This window comes from Catharus ustulatus, chromosome 12 (genome assembly GCF_009819885.2).
Source record: "Catharus ustulatus isolate bCatUst1 chromosome 12, bCatUst1.pri.v2, whole genome shotgun sequence".
NCBI classification, from domain to species: Eukaryota; Metazoa; Chordata; class Aves; order Passeriformes; family Turdidae; genus Catharus; species Catharus ustulatus.
Genome location: NC_046232.1, coordinates 19,612,151 through 19,633,801, shown reverse-complemented (window position 1 = coordinate 19,633,801; position 21,651 = coordinate 19,612,151). Strand labels below are relative to the sequence as shown.

Below are 21,651 nucleotides of genomic sequence, written 5' to 3'. Positions count from 1 at the left end.
TTTAACTAGGCCACCCATTAATGATCAGATACTTTTATCCTTTCTTGCCAGACCCAAACTCTTTTCTCCTATCCATGATATTCTTCACCTGTTTCTGCTTCATAATCAATGTAGGCAGTTTTATTAATTCCAGGATCTAATTTAACATCAAAAGAATCAGACCACCTCTCTGGTGTGTGAATGACTGGCAGACCTGATTCAGGGAGGACACAAGGCACGTTTAGTATTTTACAGAACCAAGTTTTCTGTGTTCCAGCATTGCTGCCTTAAATGCAGGGAGAGCTGAGGGAAACCATGGTGGGTACAAAAGCAGCAGTAAAGAGTTTTTTGTGCCAGATCCCCAAAGTGTGCCTGTAAAAATATTTCCTAAGGCAGCTCTCCATCACTGCTCATGTTAAACCTTTTAAGTCCATGTGTAATCTGGTAAATCTTATTCATCCAGATAGATGGATTTGAATGAGAGCTCACCCTGCGAGGAAAGACTGGCCCGGAGAAGATAACAGTTCTTATTTGTCATCCTCTGTTATTGTAACCATATTACAGAGGATAATGAAGTGCAAGGGACAGCAATTAGTTGGTGGCAGCACAAGTGATAAGCACAGCACCAGGACTTTCATATACTGTGGTGTGCAACGCAGCCTATTGATTTAACAGCAGCTTTTCTCCCTTTCACTCTCCAGTAAAAAACAGCACCGAGATTTATGTGAGCAGCACTGCTTTGGAATACAGATCAGGCTGGAGAAACGCTGGTGTGGATCTTTGGATGCTCTCAGTTTAAAAAAGCCCAGCCTAGGTTAATTCACAAAGTGCTTTGCAAACAGGCTGGATGCCGTGTGCTCCCCAGTAGGGCTCCTTGGCTTTGTTCCTCACACCTGACTGCCCATTAATCTGCCTTTTAACTGTGCCACACATGCTTGGAGCCACCAGCAATGTGTCTCTCTCCAGGCCTCTCCGAACTGGGTCACCCTTCAGCTATTGCTTAGTGGGAAATGATTCCCTTTGAGATTCCCAAGGCACTCCGTGGGGCTGTCTATTGTCATGTTCTGGCACTGAGATGGTGGAACAGATTATGGGCAATCTGTCAGTTCAGGCTGTTCAAGGAGAGATGAAAAATCAGACACGTGTTGCTCTCACACACTGAGCAATTCGAACAAAGACAACAGAAAAAATATTTTTCTCCATTTCTTATTCTATTATTATTTCCCATTATAGTATGGCAAGTAAAGCATGAAGTGCACCTTGAATAAAGAGCTCTAATGATGTATTGCCCTTGGCATTATGAAAATGTTCCTGTGGATCTCAATGGAGAATAATTTCAGGTGTCTTGAGTTGGTTTTGATGTTCAGCAGCTTCCACAGACCCTGCAGAGGCTGAACCCACCCCAAAAGTCACCTTTGGTTGCACCTAAGAACACACCTCACTTGTCAGGGATGAGGCCAACCAACTATGAGATGATGATGCATTTAGATTAATTTGTAATTCATGTTTCCTGACACAACTTTAAACTTGAAAATGAGAATCCAGAAGAATTTATTGTTGATCTTGGAGGGGATTTTAAGATCAGTTGAAATCATGACCTTTGAATACAACCAGGCCACCAACAATGTAGGAATTCTTGTATGAACTTCCAGAAATGTCCAAGGCCAGGTTGGATGGGGCTTGGAGCAACCTGGGATGGTGGAAGGTGGAATGAGATGGTCCTGAAGTTCCCTTCCCATCCAAAGCATTCTCTATTCCTCCTTCTCTAACCTTGAATTATGTAATTAATGAGTTGCAGGCTCTGCCTTGAGCAGGGTATGGCTGTTTTTGGCTTTGTCTCTGATAAATAATCATCTGCCAGTGAACATGTTTAATATTTTCACCTAATATTGTAGGTTAAAAAGAGAATTGTGTTGGAAATTTCATTCTGGTAAACAAGCAGTGAGATGACAAATGCCACAAAAACCAGCTCCAATCACTGTAAAGCTTCATGGTTTCTAGTCTTGGTTTTATATCAGCTTCCAATTACAACTACACAGGCAGAACCCCAATGCTGATGTAATTAGAAGACATATAAGCAAATCAAGAATTGAACACATATTTCAAACCTTAGAATAAACAATCCTAATAACTTTTTAAGCCATTAAAGAAGCCTATTTATTATTCTAAATAAAGGACATTCTGGCAATGGCTGAACAAGGATGAGATAGTTGTGGGGAATTTGAGTGCATGGGATGATTTATTGTGGGGCAAGAACTCCCTCCCAGCCCTGGCCCTGGTTTAGATGGTTCCTCATGCTGTCTGTGGGCCAGGGCAATCACTGGATCCTCAGCTCTAGGATTAAAGCAGAAAACAGCCCCATGGCTGCTGCACCCCCTGTGCCCTCAGGCAAGCTGTAGGAGTAATGATCCAAAAGGGTTTAGGAGTTTTATTGCGGCGGGGAGGCAGCAGGGGTCAAATCTGCACCAGAAAACCTATAACTGAGTCTGTAATTCTTTTATGGGCAAAGCTGCAGGGATTTCTGCTTGATTAAGGATTGCATGATTGAGGCCAGTGACATTAACAGGCACAATGTCCCCTCTGCATCTAAAACAGTGATCAAACATGACAGGAAAAGCCATGTAAGAGCGAAATCCCAACACTTCCTTGCTGGTAAGAGGGGCTGCAGGCTTCCTGTGCTTCCCAGGTCTATAAATGGGATTTATTTGTCTTTTTTTTCTGCCATTAAAAGCAATTTTTGGAACTTCTCTGTTGGATTTAATACATACCTTTTGCCTATCCAGGCTCTGCACTTCCCCAACTTTGTTTTGAGGCTCCATGATCAATAAATGTCACTGCTGAAGTGCTTTGCCAGTTCAGGTATCAGAAATGAAAACAGAAGCTCCAGCTCTCTTTTACTGGTTGTGACAAATTGATTCTTTTTGGTCTACCTTGCATTTCTCTCACTTCATGTGTCTGAAGAGAGGGGGATTTCCCACAGCACCCACTGCTGGGCCAGCCTGAATTCCAAGATCCTTTAAAGATTTGTTATTAAATTTGTTTTGTGCTCATGTAAAATGGGAACCAATGGGATTCCTATAATTTGAAATCATTTGTGTTTTGGTAGTTAAAAATACTGAAACAGAGACTGTCCATGCAGAATGAACCTGCACTCGTAATTACAATTTGTCCATGAGTACTCAGGGCTGTGCAATTAGGGAGGAATTATATGCTTAAAGGACCACTTGGGCACTTTATGGCCAAATAAAAACAGAACTATTCATAGGTACAGGTGCATATATGCTTGTTTAAAAAGAAACAACAAACAATTATTGGATCCCCAGAGGAACTATTTGTTCCCTTCCCTAGGAAATAAGAGGACTGACTTGTGCTGAAGGAAGGATTTTTATCCTTGCTCCACAAAACCTTACCAGGATTGTTTTCCAATTACTGTTTTGAGCAACAGCACAACTTCAGGAATGGATTAATCTGAAACTTTTCTTGTAGCTCCCTAAAAAACATCCACAGTTTACTCTATTTTGCAGCCAGTTTTGCTGAGGCACAGAAGTGCACAGAGCTTTGCCACTCGGTTTGGTTTTTTTCCCCAGAAGTCCATTGATGAACACTCACTGTTCTTAAGAGTTTGTGACACATATGAAATGTAGAACTTCCATTTCTTCAGAGTCAGTTAATAAACTGAGTGGGCATTTTTGTCTGCTGGAATCTGTCCCTGAGATTTCCAATTCCTTTTGCTTAATTTCTGTGTTCTGGAAGTTTTTAAACTGCCAGCAAAAATGTTTTACCAGTTCTTCACATAATGGCAGGAACTGAACCCTACTTTCATTAAGGGGTGGAAAGGGATGCCAGTTGGATTCTTTTTTCCTCAGGAGGAAGTACAGGTGAGCAAAAGCTGCCATTGCAAAAAAAGAGAGCAGGTGAAATATGTACCTATCAAAAAAAAAAAAACCAAAACCACAGAAGAGCTTTAGTCATCTATGCAGAACACATACGACACCTAATTAAATCAGGTTTCATTGAAATGAAAATAAACGGCCTGAATTAATGAATGCAGCTTGTGAGGAGCACTCAGCTCCCATTGTGCAGGCAGGCTTTCCACCAGGCATTCTTGAGAAGACATTTTGGGGGACAGAAGCTGTCCCTGCGTGTTTGCACCAGGGGGAAGGGCAGAGCACAGGACAGAGATGTCAGCTCTGGCACCTGGATGTGTCCCAGCTCCTCTGCTCCCTGCTGGGTGACCTCTGGCAGGTCACATCCCATTTCTGACAGTCTCTGAAGCACTTTGTCTCTCCTCAGGAGCAGCAATATTTAGGAACAAAGCACTGTTGTCCCAGTAATGTGTGATTTGCGTGCTGCTTTATTCCACAGGATGGGGCTTCTACAAAATTTATTGGAAATGCTGCCTTGTGCTGGATCTCTGCACAGGAGTGAATCTTACCCAAGATCAATAGAGTCATTCCCCAGTCCTCTGGGTTTTGTGAGTGCCACAGCAGAAAGGAATCAGGTCCCTCCCCAACAAAAGCACTATGCCTCTGCTGGAATTGCTAAGCTTGGGAATTGGATAAATACTAAATTTTGGTTTTCCATTGTTTTCCATTTCTTTGTGACCATTAATGAAATTACAGCCCTGTTAATAACAAAGTGACATCCTGGCTGTGGGAAAGGTATGTGGGGATTGTCAGCAACTGCAACTTTGAGTGAAAAAGGTGCAAGTCCTCACCTGCTGTTATCCTGCTGACTTCATCAAGGTTATACAGTGTTTTCAGAAATGCATGGGAAGTGGTATTTTAAGTTATTATTTTGATTTTCCATAAGATTTGGCCACCTCTGATGGGCTGGGGGAGTCCAGCACCTCTTCGGCAGAGACTGGTGAGAACAGCAGCTCCAACAGTGAGTGGTTTCCAACAAATGCAGTGGCTCATGTAGGGTGGTGGGGTCTGAGGGAGCTGCTTCCAGCCTGGCCCTGGCTGTGGTTTCTCTCTTGAATGGCACATAATCCTCTGGACCCCAAACCTGAGGGATGCTGAGGCAGAAACTCAAGGGAATTGAGTAGTTTCATGCAGTGTTTCAGTTAACTGGGTTGGATTTTTAAATTCATCCCAAATCTGTGCTTTAGGCAGCTGGATGGATGCAATTTATAGTTCCATGTCCTTCAATGTGATGTTGTACCACAGACCTGCCTGGTGCTCAGCTGGGCTGTTGGACACCTCCAAACACCCACTGGAGACACAAGACTCCTTCTGCTTCTCCCTTAAAATGGTATTGTGAGGTTAAAGACATGTTAAAACTTCTTCTATCACTAAAGACCTTGTGGAGTTTTACAATAAACTCTAGGTCAGTATGTTCTGGCCACTTTTCTACTTGGGTAAATCACAGGGCACAAGATTGGATGTTCTGGCTCATTTCATGCTTCATCCCCTTCGTTCTGTTGTGTATCAGTAACACCCTGAGGAGCAAATCTTCTGGCATCAGCTGCCTATGGTAGAACTGCATCCACTTCTACCCAGAACCACTTTGATCTCATTTCCTTATGCAAAACATCTACTGAGAGCACTCAGAGCAGGCAGGGAAAAGAGAACCTCAACTGTGTCGGTATTTGCTCCTTTAATATATTTTGGGATGTGCGTGGGTTTATTTACAAAGCACGTGTAGTTAAATGTCATTGAAAAATATAATTAAAAATCAATTAAGAGACCATTTTAAAAACAAGAGGTTGTAAAAATGGAATTTACAATAATAACCAGACTAAGCATTTGGCATTTACATGTCTACACCAAATAGCAATTCCCTTGTTAGTTGTGCTTGAGTGACAAGGTACTCGCTTATCTCCTGGATATAAATTCCAATATTCTTGTTATTGCTGGGACAAATAAATTCCTGCATAAAGACTTCTTGCACTGCCAAGTAACACCAACTGATTAAATTCAGACAATTGTTTTTTTGTTCTTGTCTGGGCCCAGTGCCAAAATTATCCCATTGTATGAAGGGCCAGATTTTGCACTCAGCTTATGCTCAGTTAATGCAAGGTAAATACTCTGCTACCAATACAAATCTAAGCACAGAGAGACATTCTGAAATGTTTTTATTTCCTGCATAAAACCTGAACATGCAGAACACATAGAGGCAAAAATGGAGGAGTATTTGGCCTGTAACACAACATGGTGCAGGCAATTGTTGTAGACCTCTGCCAGAGGGAGGACGTGAGTTGTGCTTGCAGCCTGTGAGGTGCAGAAGTCCTTGAGACATTTTGGCTTTCAGAGAAATAACTCCAATGTCTCCATAAATGCTCTAGAATGCCTATATGTACATGTGGAACTCATGCCTGCACACTCTGGATCTGGCTTTAAATGGTGAGAGCTCAAGGACTGTCTTGCTTTGTGTTGTGGGATCAAATATTCCAGATTTACAACCAAGCCTGAAGTCTTTTCCTTTGTTAACACTCATCCCCATCCTCTCCCATCTTCATCATGAGCACTTGAGGATATTCCTGAGTTCCTGTAAAAGAGGTGGAGATTAAATACCTAAAAAGCATTTTAAGCCCATGGGAAAGGCTGGAATCAGTGGTAGTGTCCATCTGTGATGGTTCATATTGAAGGGGATGGGGCAGGATTACCCTTGGAAAGTTTCTGCCTGTGCCTGTGTCTACATCCCTTCTCCTCCTGGCAATACTCAGGTGAGTGGTTGGCTCTTCCTGAGTTTTGGAGTCAGCCTGGAGAGCAGGGAGTTGTGCTGGAGAGCAAAGTGCCTGTTCCTGGGATAGTGGAAGGTTGGTGGTAGCTGCTTCACTGGGCATTTCTCTCAGGTGATGGATTCAAGTGAAACATCCCACACCCTCCTGTTTGATTCTGTGCTGATTGGGTTCTCTCCTGTGCCTGCCTTTGGCTTCTACAATTTAGTTCTCATTCCTCATTACATGCACAGACCAAAATGAATCAAAACCCTCTTGAAAATCTGACATTGCAGCCCTTTAGAGTCTGGATGATATGGAGAGTGTGTTTCCCCTATTTATGACTAATCAGAGGTCTCGTATGTGCCACCCCACGCTCTCATCAGTTCAAGCTGCAGAAATCAACCCCTTTCTTTTACCATTGAATCCTTCTTTGTCTCTGAAGATCTCTATTAAAATCTTACTGTAATACTCAATCTGCATTTTTCCCAGTTTTCAGACCTGTGGATACACTGCCATGACACACACTTGTTTTATGAGGTGGGCTTACTGCAAGTCTTTTATTCTATTTTAAGGATTTCTTCCCTCATTTTTTGGTCCCACAGTTCAGAGGGTCGTTGCCTGTGCCATCCCTGCACCCCTCCCAGCAGGCAGCACCCTCATGTATCCCTCTCCAGACATCTTCCCTCTGATCCAGGCAATTTGTGCTCAGACTTGGATGGAATATGGGTTTTCTGTGTTCGCATATGAACATCTGCTTCAAATTCCCAAGCCAAGAAAGACAAGAAGCAAATTAAACTATTTGTTCTTCTTTCTTTCTCTTTAATATCAAAGTCATTCCTTACATGCTCCTTAAGCTTCCACTTTTGATCAGGAGATATTAAAAATGGATCTAAACAACTCACATCTTAATCACATTCCTTTGTGAGCAGGGTAAGAGTGAGAGGAGCAGCGGGGAGAAGCCAGAGCTGCTTTGCTGCTCATGCTCAGAGTCCAACCAGCATCCAACACTGAATTCCCTGCCCTGCCCTGGGAGCAGAGGGGAGTCCCTGTCCCTCCTGAGGTGCCCTGTGCAGAGCACGAGGCCTCTGGAACATCCTGCAGCTTCCAATCAATCTCTGCCTGCGCTGGAGCAGCCTGCAACAATTCCCTGCTGCTCTCTGATTTTTGCTGGAGACCTGGAAAAGGGAGTTTTGAGGATGACTCAGACATTCCTTCTTCCCCCTGGGCTTTCCTGCTGTGCCAGCCCAGCAGCCAAGCCTCTCTTCTGGGTGCCTCAGTTGCAAGTTCTCAAAAATCTCTTGAAGAAAATTCTATAAAATGTCTTTTAAGAAAACCCAAAGAGAAAGCCGAATGTTTTCACAATGCTGTGCAGATTTTGGAAAAGATGTCGTTGACTTCTGAGGATAACCAATAAGTTATGGTGCTATTTGGAGTCAGGCAATGAAAAACCAAAAGAATAAAATAATGTTTAGCGTTTCACAAGAAGCAAACCGGATTTCATTCTTTGATGAGATCACAGATTTAGTTGCAAGTTTTAATAGAGTAGCTGTGCAAATAAAATAAATTCCTGTGACATGTTTGATTCAGTACTGAAGGATATTCTGATTAAAAAATCAGCACTATACAATTATCAACAACATGCATTAATAATTGAATAAAAACTAAATGACAGATCTCAAAAAGCAGCTGTCAATGTGGAATAAATATCAAATATATTTCTGGTGGGTTTCTGCTATTCCACTTATTCCTATCAATATTTACATTACTGATCTAGGAGTAAATATGGAATCACTGCAGCAAAAATTTGTGAATGACAGAAGAACTGGCAGAGTGGTGAGTGCTGATGGGCACAGTGTTCACACAGAACCATCTAAACCAACTGATAAATTATTTTTGCATTTCTAGAGGAGGACTGAAATTTATCTCCATATTATTGACATCCTGCCCATGGCAGGGGTTGGAAGGAGACAATGTTTAAGGTCCCTGTGAACCCAAACCACTCTGTCCTTTCCAGCCCAAGCCTTTCTATAATTTCTGGGATTCTCTTCTTCCCTGCAAGGAGCTGTGCTTGTTTTTGTAGGCTCTGGGAACTGGAAGATCTGCATGTCAGGCAGGAGCTGACAGAGTTTGCCAAGCAAAGGATCCAAGGAAACAGGAGCTTTGTCCTTGGGCCAGGTGATTTTCTGCCCGAGGTTTACTGGAAATTCCACATCCCTGGAATGCAGTGCTCCCACATTCCTGCTGGGATGAGCCCAGGGCGACAGCAGAGCAGTGTGACACCAGCACCAGGCTGACCCTGCCCCTTCCCCGGGGTTTTTCTCCTGTAGCTGGAGTAATGAGGCAGAGGAGGATGATGAGAGCAGCACTCCCACACCTGCTGCCTCCCCCTGCCAAGAGCCTCTGCTGCTGCACAGCTCATCTCACAGCACACAACTGAGCAGGAACAAATGCCATCCCTTTTCTGCTGATGAGGTATCTCAGAGGTGAGAGGGCAGCATTAGAGGAGCCTCAAGTGCTTGAAGACCCCAGAAGTGCAGAAGGGAGCCCTGGCTTATTTCCAGAAAGAAAAAGAATTGGCATCTCATTTCCATGTATCTGAATTCAGTTCAGTGTTTTAGTTTTAACAGAGTCATCTTAGGTCAGAGAGAAGATTTTGATTTATTTGGTGAGGTTTATACTGGGCTTTGCAGCCTTGCTTGCCATAAACTCTTCCCTTTCCCTGTGGCTTAAGGACACTGAGGAATGGAGACCTTCATCCTTTAGGGAGACATGTAACTATGAGGATTTTTTATACATCCCCTTGTGCCAGCTCAAACTTTATGGATAAGTTAAGAGCTGCTCTTCCTTGTGCTCTCAGTTGGCCATCTGTCACTGACACTAAAAACCCTTGGAACTGGAATGTTACAAAGCTTTGGGAAAGATCTCAGCATGCCCTTAAAGGAGTGTGAGGTTTAGTGGGCAGCTGTAGAAATGGCTTTGCTTTATGGACTTCACATGCTATAAAAAGGCAACTCACTACCCACAGTCTTAATTAGAGTGCTCTGGACTATTAAGGGGGATGTGGGAGCTTTGTCCAAGCCAGAAAGAAATCAGCCAGTGTGAATCTTATCTAGGATGCAATTTTGGGAATAAAGTCTCTCTATTTGGACCTTGTATTCCAAAAACATCTACTTGCAGTAAAGTATCAAAACAAGACATTTTGAGTCTCACACACAACTCATACTTTTTCAGAATAGTGCAGATCTGGGAGTCTTTGAGCTCCCACAGGAGCTAAATAATGATATTTATAATCATTTGTAAAGCCATTCCCTTGGAGGTGTGACAGGAATGAGCCTCACATCTCTTACAGCACAAACTTCCTAAGTGAGGAATGAAGGAAGTTCACATCTTCTCATGATTTATACCCTGATTTCTGATTCCAGAGTCACATTGCTGTAGCTTGCAAGCCAGGGGATGGTGACAGCAGCTCAGGCCTCTTCTTTCTGAGGACTCTGTGGGCACTTAATGAATTCACTGTGAATCTCCCACTGTCTGTTTAAGGTTTGACTCTAAATGGCAAGATCAGTCTCCTTCTACTGAGGGAGCTTAAAGTAAAGTTCCCTGAACAGTGAGGACTAAAATAGCTGAACACAGCAAGGAAACCTGAGTGAGCTGGGTGACATCCATCCCTCTTCACAGGTACTCTGCAGGTCAAGAATACCTCCATGAGCCCAGAAACCAGCCAGGCAGCTTCATCCTTACAGCCCCTGATCCCTCAGTGCCTTTTGGCTTTGGATTGCTGTGATTCCAGTCGGGCTCTCCTTCCTCTAATAGGCAGACATGAAGTTGTCATCTAGAAAACAGGAGTTACAGGGAAAATCTGCATCTTTGAGTCACACAAACCCATTCAAATCTTTCCAAGCTCATCCACTTCCAGTGTTAATGAGCTGCTGTGTTACACCTCGTGGGTACAACACCCTACAACATGGGGGAAGAACTTCCTGCAGCCCAGGAAAAGCCCCTGGGAGCAGGCAGAGAGAAGGAGCTGCTCAGCCTGTGGGCCACAGCAAGGCTGCAGAGGCTGCAGTTCCACTTTGCCTTGTAATATTGTTAAGATTTATTTTCAGATCTTATCAGCAATTCACTGTGGGCTGTTCTCTGCTGAGCAAAATTCATCCATCAATCTTCAGGTATGGCCACATTCCAGCCTACTCTGAGGTGACAGTTCAGTTGTGCTAATGATCAGCCTCACATCCACATCCGCATTCCCCCTTGGTCTGATTCTTCTTCTCTTATGATAATTTCATTGATTGAGCACACTGGCTTCTAGTCAAGAAGCTCTTCTCAGCTTAACTCTCAGTTTAAAAAAATCACTGCTCAACATCTCTATAATTAGAGTTAGTTGCTAAACCCTGTATCCAGGTGATTACTGGTATGTGAGAGGGACATATCTTGAACTGATCAAATCAGGGATTTAAGCAAAATGCCCTTGATCCATGTTTCACAATTTCTTAATGTCTTCTACTTTGGGTATTTTCCCCCTTTTTTAAGGGTGTTAAATATAGCTGGGTTAGGAAGGTTCATGTAGAATCAGGACAGTTAGGGGTAATTTTTTATTCATATCCCTGTTATTGTTTGGGGAAGCTCAGTAGGGTTCATTAATATTGCATTCCCAATGAAAAGGCACTCAAAAGCCAAAGAGTTCAATTATATTCTGAAGCTGCAATGCGATACAGAAATGAGCAGTGCAGTGATGCTGTTGTGGTTTAATCCAACTGCTCCTGTCTGTAGTCAGCAGCACCTTCATCCACAGGGCACTGCTCCACTCTACAAACAAACCAAATGCCATGAGCTCAGGGGGTCATTTGGGGTTTTGTACTTGAGTCAGGTTCACTGAGAGGCTCAGGAGACAAAAGAAAACTTTGGAGTGACAGGGGCTGACTGATCCTATGTGCTGACCCCACTTCCATGAAGGTGTTTATTTGCTCCCAGTGCAGGGATGGAGCTGCAGCTGCTGGAGTGGGGGAGGATGTGCCAAGCTCCCTGTTCTGCTTTGCATTTGCTTGGTCCGGTAGAAGCATCCAGAATGTGATAATCTGCATCCAGAACTACACAGAATTATGAAATATCCCCTTCTGAACCTGACTGCTCTCTTTCAGCCTGGAGGGGAGAAGGCTCTGAAGAGACCCCAGTGAAGCCTTAAAGAGGGTTGTAAAAAAGAGAAAAAGTCGGTTTTCACACTGATAGATGGTGATAGGACCAGGGACACTAGTTTTAAACTAAAAATGAGAGAGATTTAGATTGGGTGTTAGGAAGGAATTGTTCCCTGTGAGGGTGAGACCCTGGCACAGGTGCCCAGAGCAGCTGTGGCTGCCCCTGGATCCCTGGCAGTGCCCAAGGCCAGGCTGGATATTGGGGCTTGGAGCAGCCTGGGACAGTGGGAGGTGCCCCTGCCATGGCAGGGGTGGGATGGGATGATCTCCAAGCTCCCTTCCAACCCAAACCATTTGTGATTCTGTCATTATCCCCTACTTCTCTGAGAGTGAGAACTTGGGATTTATTCCAGTGAAAGTGAGATCATGCTTTATATGCAGAGGCCTCTGATTTTCCTGATGCAATGGGATCTGGTTGTTCAAAATGATATATAAAAATTTAATGTTTTGGAAGTTTTATTATTTTTCTTTATAGGAAACACCAAAGTAAAATTTGATTTTGCTGGATTTATGGCTTGATCACTCACCCTATTAAGAGTAATGATTCCACTCTCTGACCTTGTAGGGCACCAGCTATGAAATTTGAGATGATGGCCCAAACATTTTTGCAATACAACGCTTGGCTAGTGCATGACAAGCTATTGACTGAAATACTGTCAATGCACAAATGAGATTATAACCAGAGAAGGTCTTGATTGCTTTGGTCTGTTATTCAATACCCTCTTCTCCTATCAGCAGCTTCTTGGCATTTTTTTCAGGCTAATGTAGACCTTCCTTCCCTGACAAATGACACATGAGTTGATTGTATAGACAGACTCTTTGCTGCAGTTTTTTTTATCTGCAGAAGACTTATCTCTAACAGGACTCCTGCACTTGGTGTCTGCACTGCTGGAGTGCTGTGCTCTGTAAGAGCCTCTTTGAGCCTTGCTGGCTGTTCAGGATTCCAGAAAGTCTGATCAGGCCATGATGGAGAGGGCAGGAGCAGCCTCACATCTGCTGGGGCAGTGTTCCATGGCTGGAGAGGGAAAGGATGGCTGCAGCACTCAGCTTTCATTTCATTTAAATGAGCAGAATTGCTTTACTTCCCCCCTAGGTATAACAATTATTAAGAATTTATATTGCTATTCATGCTGTATAATAATGAACAGAAACTGGGTTTGCACTCTTAACCTTTGCTGTTAGGTAGAAGTGGAGAAGCAGCAACAGTGACTCTTCTGAGACCAGATCTATCTGCACCATCACACTCCCTGCCTCCTTTCACACTTTGGGAGACAGAGAGTTTGTGCTGTGTCATCTTTGGATGTCCCCAGTGTGAAAAATAACTAGTTTTACTTTCTTCTGTATGTTTCCAAAATAAATCTATTCATCATTTAAACAAATCCACCCAGCATTTCTCATATTTTCTGATTTTTCAGTTAAATATTGTTTGTATTTAAAGATAAATATAGTTCAAAATGTAGCATTAATAGTTTGCCTACTGACAAGCAGTTCTGTGTCTTATTAAAATTTAAACAGCCATTATGTACATTAAAGGTTTTTTTTGTTGTAGTTTGCAAGGTGCTATAACAATAATTACCAGAGTGCATCAATCATTTTTCATTGCCTCATTTGTATCATGGGGATAAGTAGCTCCAATTAAAATCCCATTTTACATAAATAGATATGGTTTGTATCAAACCACAGACTGTTTCCACTTCTGAAATGCTGGCCATAGGAAATCTTTTTCATTATTCAAAGTGTATGATGTGTACTGCTTATCTTTTTGTGCTTAAAAAGGCATAAGTCTGCAGGCAGACATGCCTTAGTGCAGGTTTGGCAGGGAACAAATAATTGTTACTGTAATTATCTATCAATTTTACTGTTCCAAATATTTTAGCCAAAAAGCTAACTAGTATAATCACATGTTTATTCCTGACACATTATAGTTTGAGTAAGCAGAACTGAAAATGTTTAATATGAATTAACAGCTTCAGGAAAAATTATAATTTTTCTATTACTCGTGATTTCCCCTCCACCACGGCAGCTTTTCTGCTAAGTGTGCTGGTATTGTCAGCTATTGTGGAAAACCAAATGAGGGGAAACTTGGGGAATTATCTGCAAGGAAACAAATCAGACTTTCCCTTTCCTACCTCTGCCAGAGGCTGCTTCCATTCCCAGGCTACCCCTACAGGAATGCTCTGCCCTCTGTTCCCTCTGGGAATGCTGAGGTGTCTCTGCCTTCCCACACTGAGGCACTCACATCCACCTTGGTTTTTCTCCTCCCCTCTGTACAGGTTTGGCCCAGCCTTCAGAGCTCATCATTTTTCCTTCCAAACCTGGGAACATCTTGGTTCCACAGGGTCAGTTCAAACCCACCTTATCCTGCAAAGCCTTTGTACACTTTCAAAGTTGGAGTGTTCAAATTGCAAATGGATCAAAATTCTCTGTGCTGCTCCAAGGGGCTTTTAATATAATCTCTGCAGAATCTGGAACTCGATGAGCAGAAAATTGCAGAAATCTCAATGACTCCAGAAAAAGGGCTAAACAGCAGTTTAGGTTACACTGTGCCTTCTCTGTAAATTCCCTTTCTTATCTCAGCCCAATGCTCTGCTTTTGGAGAAGCTGGGGACAGCAGTGACATTCAACAGAGCCCAGGTCTTGATGACCTGGACACTCTAGAGCCTCTGGGAGCACCATCAACGGGGAGACAGGGAGAAAAAATAGGGGGAATAATGAAACAAGACTGGAAATTCATACTGAGGAGGTTTGGATTAGATATTAGGAGGAAATTGTTCCCTGGGAGGGTGCTGAGGCCCTGGCACAGTTTCCAAGAGCAGCTGTGGCTGCCCCTGGATCCCTGGGATTTAAGGTCCCTTCCCACCCAAACCATTCCCCAGTTCTGTGGAGCTACAAAAAATGTGAGACTCAGGCTCAAGAATATCCTGAAGTCTTTATCCCAGGTATTTAAGCATGTGCTTGAAGAGATGTTTTGGGGCTGTCCAAAATGAGGACAAATTAGGAACTTACACCAAATGATTTAGCTCAGTTTTACAAGGACACTTTTAACTGCTGCCTTTTTGCCTCAAATTAGTGTCTCTCACCTTCACGTTCCTGCTGCTGCTGCTATGACAAAACCCTTTATTTGTGCCATGCCTTTAGCACCAGATTCCTCCCCTGGAGTGCTGAAGCAGTAGATAATGTCTGTGTTTTTATTTGTGGGGTCAGGAGCACCAATTCATAGCTCAGGGATCATCAGCACCGTGAGCTGACACCAGAGTCTGTCCAGCTGCTGTTTTCTTACAGTCACACAACAGAAAATCAATGGTGTCAGGAGCACTGGGATAATTCTACTGTTACAATCAATACATGCTGATTAAACCAGTTGTGTCTGTTGGGTAAATTTGCTGCATCATAATTAGAATTATTAATTAAAAATAGGAAATCAATTGACACAAATTAAGCAAAAAAAGAAATTTGCTTTATTTCTTTGACACTTTCTCCAGAGGCCTCAATAACTGTGACAACAGGGACGTGACCAAGTGGCATTTGTCAGTTTTTTAATGCTGTCCTGAGTTTTAAAAATTGACTTATAAACCGTGCTAATGCAGCTCCCAGGAAATCAGACAGGAGATGTGGTGTGTGCAAGCAGCAGCTATTTATTTTATTACATCCAGTCATTATTCCCTGCCTATCCAGGAGTAACAGGCAGGAGTCGTGTGTGGCACTGGGGAGGGGAAGCAGCTGGGGAACGAAAGCCTTGGGGAGTAAGATGAACTCATCCCCTTCCCACATTGTTTTCTGTTTTCAGATAACAAGGATAAACAAATTGATCATTTCTGGGCTGGTTCTAATGGGCTTCTCATTGCTGGCTACTTCCTCTAATGTGCTGGTGACCTTCATTATTTTCAGGGACACATTATGTGGGGCACTAAGGCAGGGACAGCAGGAATTCACGTGGTCTTCATTCAGCTCTTTCTTTTCCTCTCTGTTTTTTAGGATTTTATGTAGTTGGGGATTTTTTTACTTCTTTTAACCCATCTCAGTGCTCTTTTCCTACATACTCTTTCTCCTGGTTTCCTCCTACTCTTAGTGATTTTCCTTTTTCTGTCTAATACTTTCCATGCCTTGTTGTCTTCCCACTGTTCAGCTTTCACACATGAAAGCAGGAAAGTGCAGGATTACTTTGGGTCTTCATACTCCTGTGTTTTGCTCACCTACAGCTAAATATTTTCTCTGAGCTTTCAGAAAGGACAGCATTGGGTAAATGTGTGAGTGGTCACTGCTGGTGCTGGTTAATAAAATGTTTTTGTAGTAATCACTGGTGGTAAACTGGGACTGTGTTGTTCAGCCTGGAGAGGAGAAGCTCCAGGGAGAGTTCAGAGCCCCATCCAGGGCCTGAAGGGGCTCCAGGAGAGCTGGAGAGGGGACAAGGCATGGAGGGACAGGACACAGGGAATGGCTCCACTGCCACAGGGCAGGGATGGGTGGGATATTGGGAAGGAATTCCTGGCTGGGCTGGAATTCCCAGAGCAGCTGTGGCTGCCCCTGGATCCCTGGGAGTGTCCATGGCCAGGCTGGATGGGACTTGGAGCAACCTGGGATAGTGGAGGTGTCCCTGCCCATTGCCTGGGGATGGATGATCTTCCAGCTCCCTCCCAACCCAAACCATTCCAGGAGTTTATGATCTCATTCATACAGCTTTTCTAGTCCTAAACCTGTTTTTTAAGGTGTTTTACAATAACAGTATTTCATTGATGTGTATTTCCAAGACCAGTCAAAAGTAAGAGCAAATAAAAATGTCTTTAGCTTAAAAGCCAGGACAGATTGAGTGGTTTGCACAAGAATCAGGAAAAGCAGAGTTGTTAGAAGTCCCAATTCCAAAGACTTATGGCCATGTCTCAGGCAGGCTCAGCAAGCTGCCAGTTTGGACCTCCCTGACAAAGGAGAACATATGGAAGCAGGAGGATCCATCCTCTATAGCTGAGCACAACTGTTGAGTACCTTAAAATGAAGCTGTAAAACCTGGGCATCAATAAAGAACTTTACAGCACTCGTGTAAATAGTGTGAAATAAGGTGGATGTACTGGAGCAGTCAGAACCTGAGAGGGGAATTCTGGCAGCCACACTCAGGGTGAGTTGTGTCCCAGTGGGAAGTAATAAAGAGCTCCCACAAGGAAAATGGTCCCGTAATTGAGACTTGAGAAAACAAGGACTTGGATCGACAGCTTCAAATCTTTTTTTCCTAAGATTGCACCTGGCAGTGTTTTGTGGGCAGCAGCTCAGTGCTCTGCTGCCAGGACAGATCTGAGGATAAATCAGGCTGTAAGGCTACACTGGGAAAACCAGAAAAAACTTTGGCTTTCCTTTCAGTGGGCTGTGGATCAGGGCTGTAATTAGAGCTTTCTAAATCTTTGTCTCTGCAGCATTTGCCACGTGTCACAGCTGTGGCCCTGCTCCACCACGGGTCCTGTTCCATAAGTGAGGTGTAAACAGCCAGCAGTGGTTCCTCTGAAAGCACAGGGCAGGCAGGAGCAAGTGCAAGGTTATGTCTCAAGGTGTAGCCATGATGAGCTACAATTACTGTTTTTTCAGAAGCTTTGAAGATGGAATTAGTCAGCTTATGCATAAAAGTGCTTGTTGTTTCTTGGCAGTCAAGTGGTGTTTTGATTTTTAATGAAATTCACTGTATTTGCATTATGAGGTTTTAATTATTTTTAAGTCTGTGGGTCGAAGAATAAGCCTGAAGTCTTTTGGCTGATTCGAGGAAAAGCAACACCTAGAAATCTGTGTTCACCTCTGACATGCTTAAAAACTTGAAAAAAAATAGTTACCACCTGTAAATTATTGATTCTAGAGCCTGATTTTAAAAATGTACAGAAACTGATACCAAAGTTGGGAAAATGGAATCCTTTATAAAGTTGGTTTGAGCTCTTTACACAGCTCTTCCTGCATTCCCAGGCAGGAGCAGGGAACAGGACACTGGTTTCAGCAATGACCATTGGTGGCCAGAATTAAGAGATTTTAAGAATTAAGAGATTTTTTTATGCACTTGCTAAAAAAGTGTTGCTGTGTTGCTCCCCATCCATTCAGGAGTGGTTCCATGAGCCACTGACCTGCTGGGCTCAGGAATCACCAAGTTGGGAGACAGACCCTGGAAGGAGCTGACTGAATTGCCATGTTTACTGCAGCTTCTCAACAACTTCCTTGCTTTGCTAGCAAATGGAAAAGGTTAAAAATGCAGATTTTGAAAATTATGTGCACCTGTGTTCTCAAGTCTCAGTGGGAAGTCACCTTCTTCAGCTTTTAAGTGCACAGACCCAATAATTTCCACTGCCTTGATCCTGATCCCCCAGTTTATTTTTTTGTGTGCCTTTCAAGAGTCAAGGATAATTTTTGGGTTTATAATGTTGCTTTCAATCTTCCTTCTCTCAGATCTGCCTAGGAATGAGTGAAATGAGTCAACAGTAGAGGGTTTTTTTAAGCTTTCTTCAAGTTTTACACCAGCTCCCTGACAGAAAATGTTAGAATTCTTTTAGTTTGACAGGAATTAAGGATGTGCCAAACAGAGCAGTCTGCATAGATGGAGTTGCAGAACAATAAAGAATTTACAATTGCTGGCTGGGAGGTCTTTAAAAGGGCAAGTCCTTCTGGTGCAATATGAACTGAACTCATTTACTTTTAACAATTTTAATTAACAAATACTTGAAGAAGCTCCAGCAATCTCTGTCTGTGGAGTTTTACTGCCTTTTGGATCCCTTGCCTTGCAAAAATTCCAATTGTGCAACCCTGGCAATCAGCAGGGAAACAAAACCTACCAGGTCCCAGCACAGTATGGAAAATTTTGCAGCAAATATTGTGTAACTTGGGTTTGGTTTGGTAGAGAGTGAGTGAGGGAGAAGATCAGCACAGCTCTGTCAGAAACTCTGTCAGGGTTAATGGGGATGGAAGCAAATGGAGAGAAACAAACCTGGAGAATCCCAGATTTTCTTAAAAACAGTGGTGGAGCTGGGAAACCAGGAGGGAGGATCCCAGAAGTGTCTCAGTGTCCCAGCACTGGCTGAGCAGGATGAGGGGCTGGGTCCCTTCCCCAGGATGTTCACATCCTGCACCAGCCACATCCCACTGCAGTTTGCATCCCAGGGATGCTCTTTGTACCAACTGTCCACTTTGAAAACACTGCTATTGATGAGAAACAGAAAAAATACTTTATGAATTAATCTCTGAGTCATTTTTCATCTGTTTAATTCAGCAGAGGATTATAAATGTGGTGAAAAAATATACTATAAGGTACTTATGGCATAAATTTACACTGTAGATCTTGGAGCTGTCCTATCCCAGTGCTATCACTTCCTTTCTGGGGAGTTTTGTAGTTTAATGTAATTTGACTGTCTCAGTTTCCCTTCCATGAAATAGTGATTAAATACATTTTCCAGCTCATAGATGGACCCTGAGAATTAATCAGTGTTTGCATGGGACTCTGGTGATGAGATAATTCTGTTCAATGTGCAAAACCACATTTCCATACCTAGAGACCCCACATGTTCTGATCTTATTGTACAGTTTAGAACCCAAATAGTTGCACATTGTCACTTTTTTATTACACCAGCATACTTTGAATTTTGTTTAGTAATGTACTCTGAATAATTAATCACTCAACTAATAATTATCCATTCCAAATAAAACAACTTGATTACTAAGCCTGATGAGGAAAATCCAGTCAGGAAAGAACCCTTTCAAAAACAACAACATTCTGCAGATATCCTTAATATTTAAAGAGTGAGCTATATTTAGTAAATTCTTCTGAAGCAGGGGGAGAGGAACGGATGCTAATTTCCTGTGTCATCAGATTTGTGCATGTGTGTCAGCAGCATTCCTAAATCACCACCTACCCCACAGTGCCCATCCTCACAGGCACCAGGAATATCCAGCATTTCCCTGGGTGGTTCCTGCTGGGGGCTCCTGCCTCCTTCTGCTCATTGATTATTTAATATTTGGGGGCTTTGGTGTGCTCAGGTTCTGCAGGGAGCAGAGCACCTTTCTTAGCCAAGGGAACAGCAAAGCTGTGGAATCAGTGTCATTTTCCAGATGGCACTCACTTAACCCCCAGAGGCCAGCCCTTATCAGAGCTGATTAGAGATGATGGAAAGAAATTCCCTGGCTGCAAAGGGCACTGGGGTGAACCCAAGGTGCTGCTGATGGCACTGTGCAGCATGGCCAGTGACAATGTCAGTGATGGTCTCATCAGACATCCTCTTTTCTCTGTGATTTTTTTAAGGTCTATCTCTGCTGCCACTAGGAGAATGTAGAGATCTGAACCTTAAAGGGAGTCTGGCATTGAAAACCTGTCATGCCCAGGTGCTGTGCTCTCTTCAAGCAAAATCCCATTTGCTTCCCTGCTGCCATCCAGCCAGGAAGTCACATGGGCCCTGTTTTGCTTTGTCCTTGGCAGTTGTCATGAAAAAAGAGAGAAATTAAATCAGTGCAGGGGTGAAGCTGTTGCACAGCTCCTGGGGGTGCAGCTGAACCTCCAGGAACCGGCACCTCCACTGGGAAGTGGAGCTGCTGTGGATTTTCCTGCTTTCTGGGAGGCTGACCCACAGATAATGCTGCAGGCACAAACAGGTTGTTTGTAAACAATGAGGAAAGAACATGTGGAGTGATGATTTAGTGTTTCTCTCTGCCTGACACTTGATGACTTAATGCAGGAATCCACAATGGGGAAACTGTTCCGAAAGCAGCGGCTTCCATATGGCTGGGATTTTGTCAAAACATTTCAGCTCAGTACACCCCTAACTGATTGTGAGCAGGAACAGTTTTGATCAGCCTGTTTTTCAGAATGTAAAACAGTTTAAGAATTGTCTGTTTTTAACATCATAACAAAAAAGTTTCACTTCCCAGTTTGGAGCAACTTCTGCTTTAGAAATTGGCATTAATTTACGCTTCTGTGAACAACATTGGAACATGTTGGGAAGTCAAAATAAAATATCAAGGTTTAGACATCCAATCTCAATAATTTATGAGACAAGACTTTCTCCTCCTGCCTGGCTCTCCAGAAGGAAACCCAAGCCCCCTTGGTGGGCAGAGGAAGCTGAAGGGACACAGGCAGAGGTGCCTGAATGTTCTGCTCAGCACTCGGGGCTGGAGCTCTGCTGGCTGAGGCTGCTCTGCTCTCTCAGCATTTGCATCCTAAAGAAGTGCTGCAGGAGAGCTGCAGCAGTGGTGCAGTCTAAGGAGCTGCTCTAGGGACACTGGAATTTTTCTGGCATAAACTTTTCCTGATGCTGGGCTCTGTGTCCTCTGCCTTTCCCAACACACCCAGGGACATGCAGGCTTTGGCTCCTGGTATTTTAGCTATGCAGTATTTGTCTGCCTCATGATTATCTCTTTATTAAAAGCACATCCCACATCTCCATGCCTGAGTGATGTGAAAAGAGAATGTAATAATCTGGTATTTAAGTATTTTTGCTTTTTTTTCCATCAGTAGTTTCAGACTTGTTATTTTCTATTGGTAAATATCAGAAAGGTTTTGCAGAGACTTGAGTCCTGCAGTGTGTTTAGATGAGTGAACGTTCCAGTTTTTACTGGGTCACACAGGGCAAGACTTTTTTATAAAACTGTTTCTTTTTCTGTGCCTGAAAGGGACATCACTATTAATGGTTTATAAGAGAAAGACAGCAGTGTATTTAAGATACCTTGAAGACATTAGGTAACATTAAAGAGCCATGTGAAGGTTCAAGTATGCCTAGAAGAAAAGAGAACAGCAAGCAGCTGGTGTGGATACCTGCACACAGCTTTTTGCAAGCCTTTGAACTGTTTTAGATATAAAAGACACCC

General features: G+C 43.2%; 1 protein-coding gene across 11 annotated transcripts in view; it reads left to right on the top strand.

Annotated features, from left to right (window-relative positions):
- The window catches only part of MEGF11 (multiple EGF like domains 11), a 254,601-nt gene that overhangs the window by 129,647 nt on the left and 103,303 nt on the right, over positions 1-21,651 (top strand). For 8 of the 11 annotated variants that reach the window (XM_033070497.1, XM_033070495.1, XM_033070492.1 and 5 more), the window contains exon 7: positions 4,792-4,866. The exons of the other annotated variants lie outside the window; for them this stretch is intronic. In XM_033070497.1, coding sequence (XP_032926388.1) covers positions 4,792-4,866 — 75 coding nt within the window. The remainder of the gene's footprint in view (positions 1-4,791; positions 4,867-21,651) is intronic. 11 annotated transcript variants of the gene reach the window in all.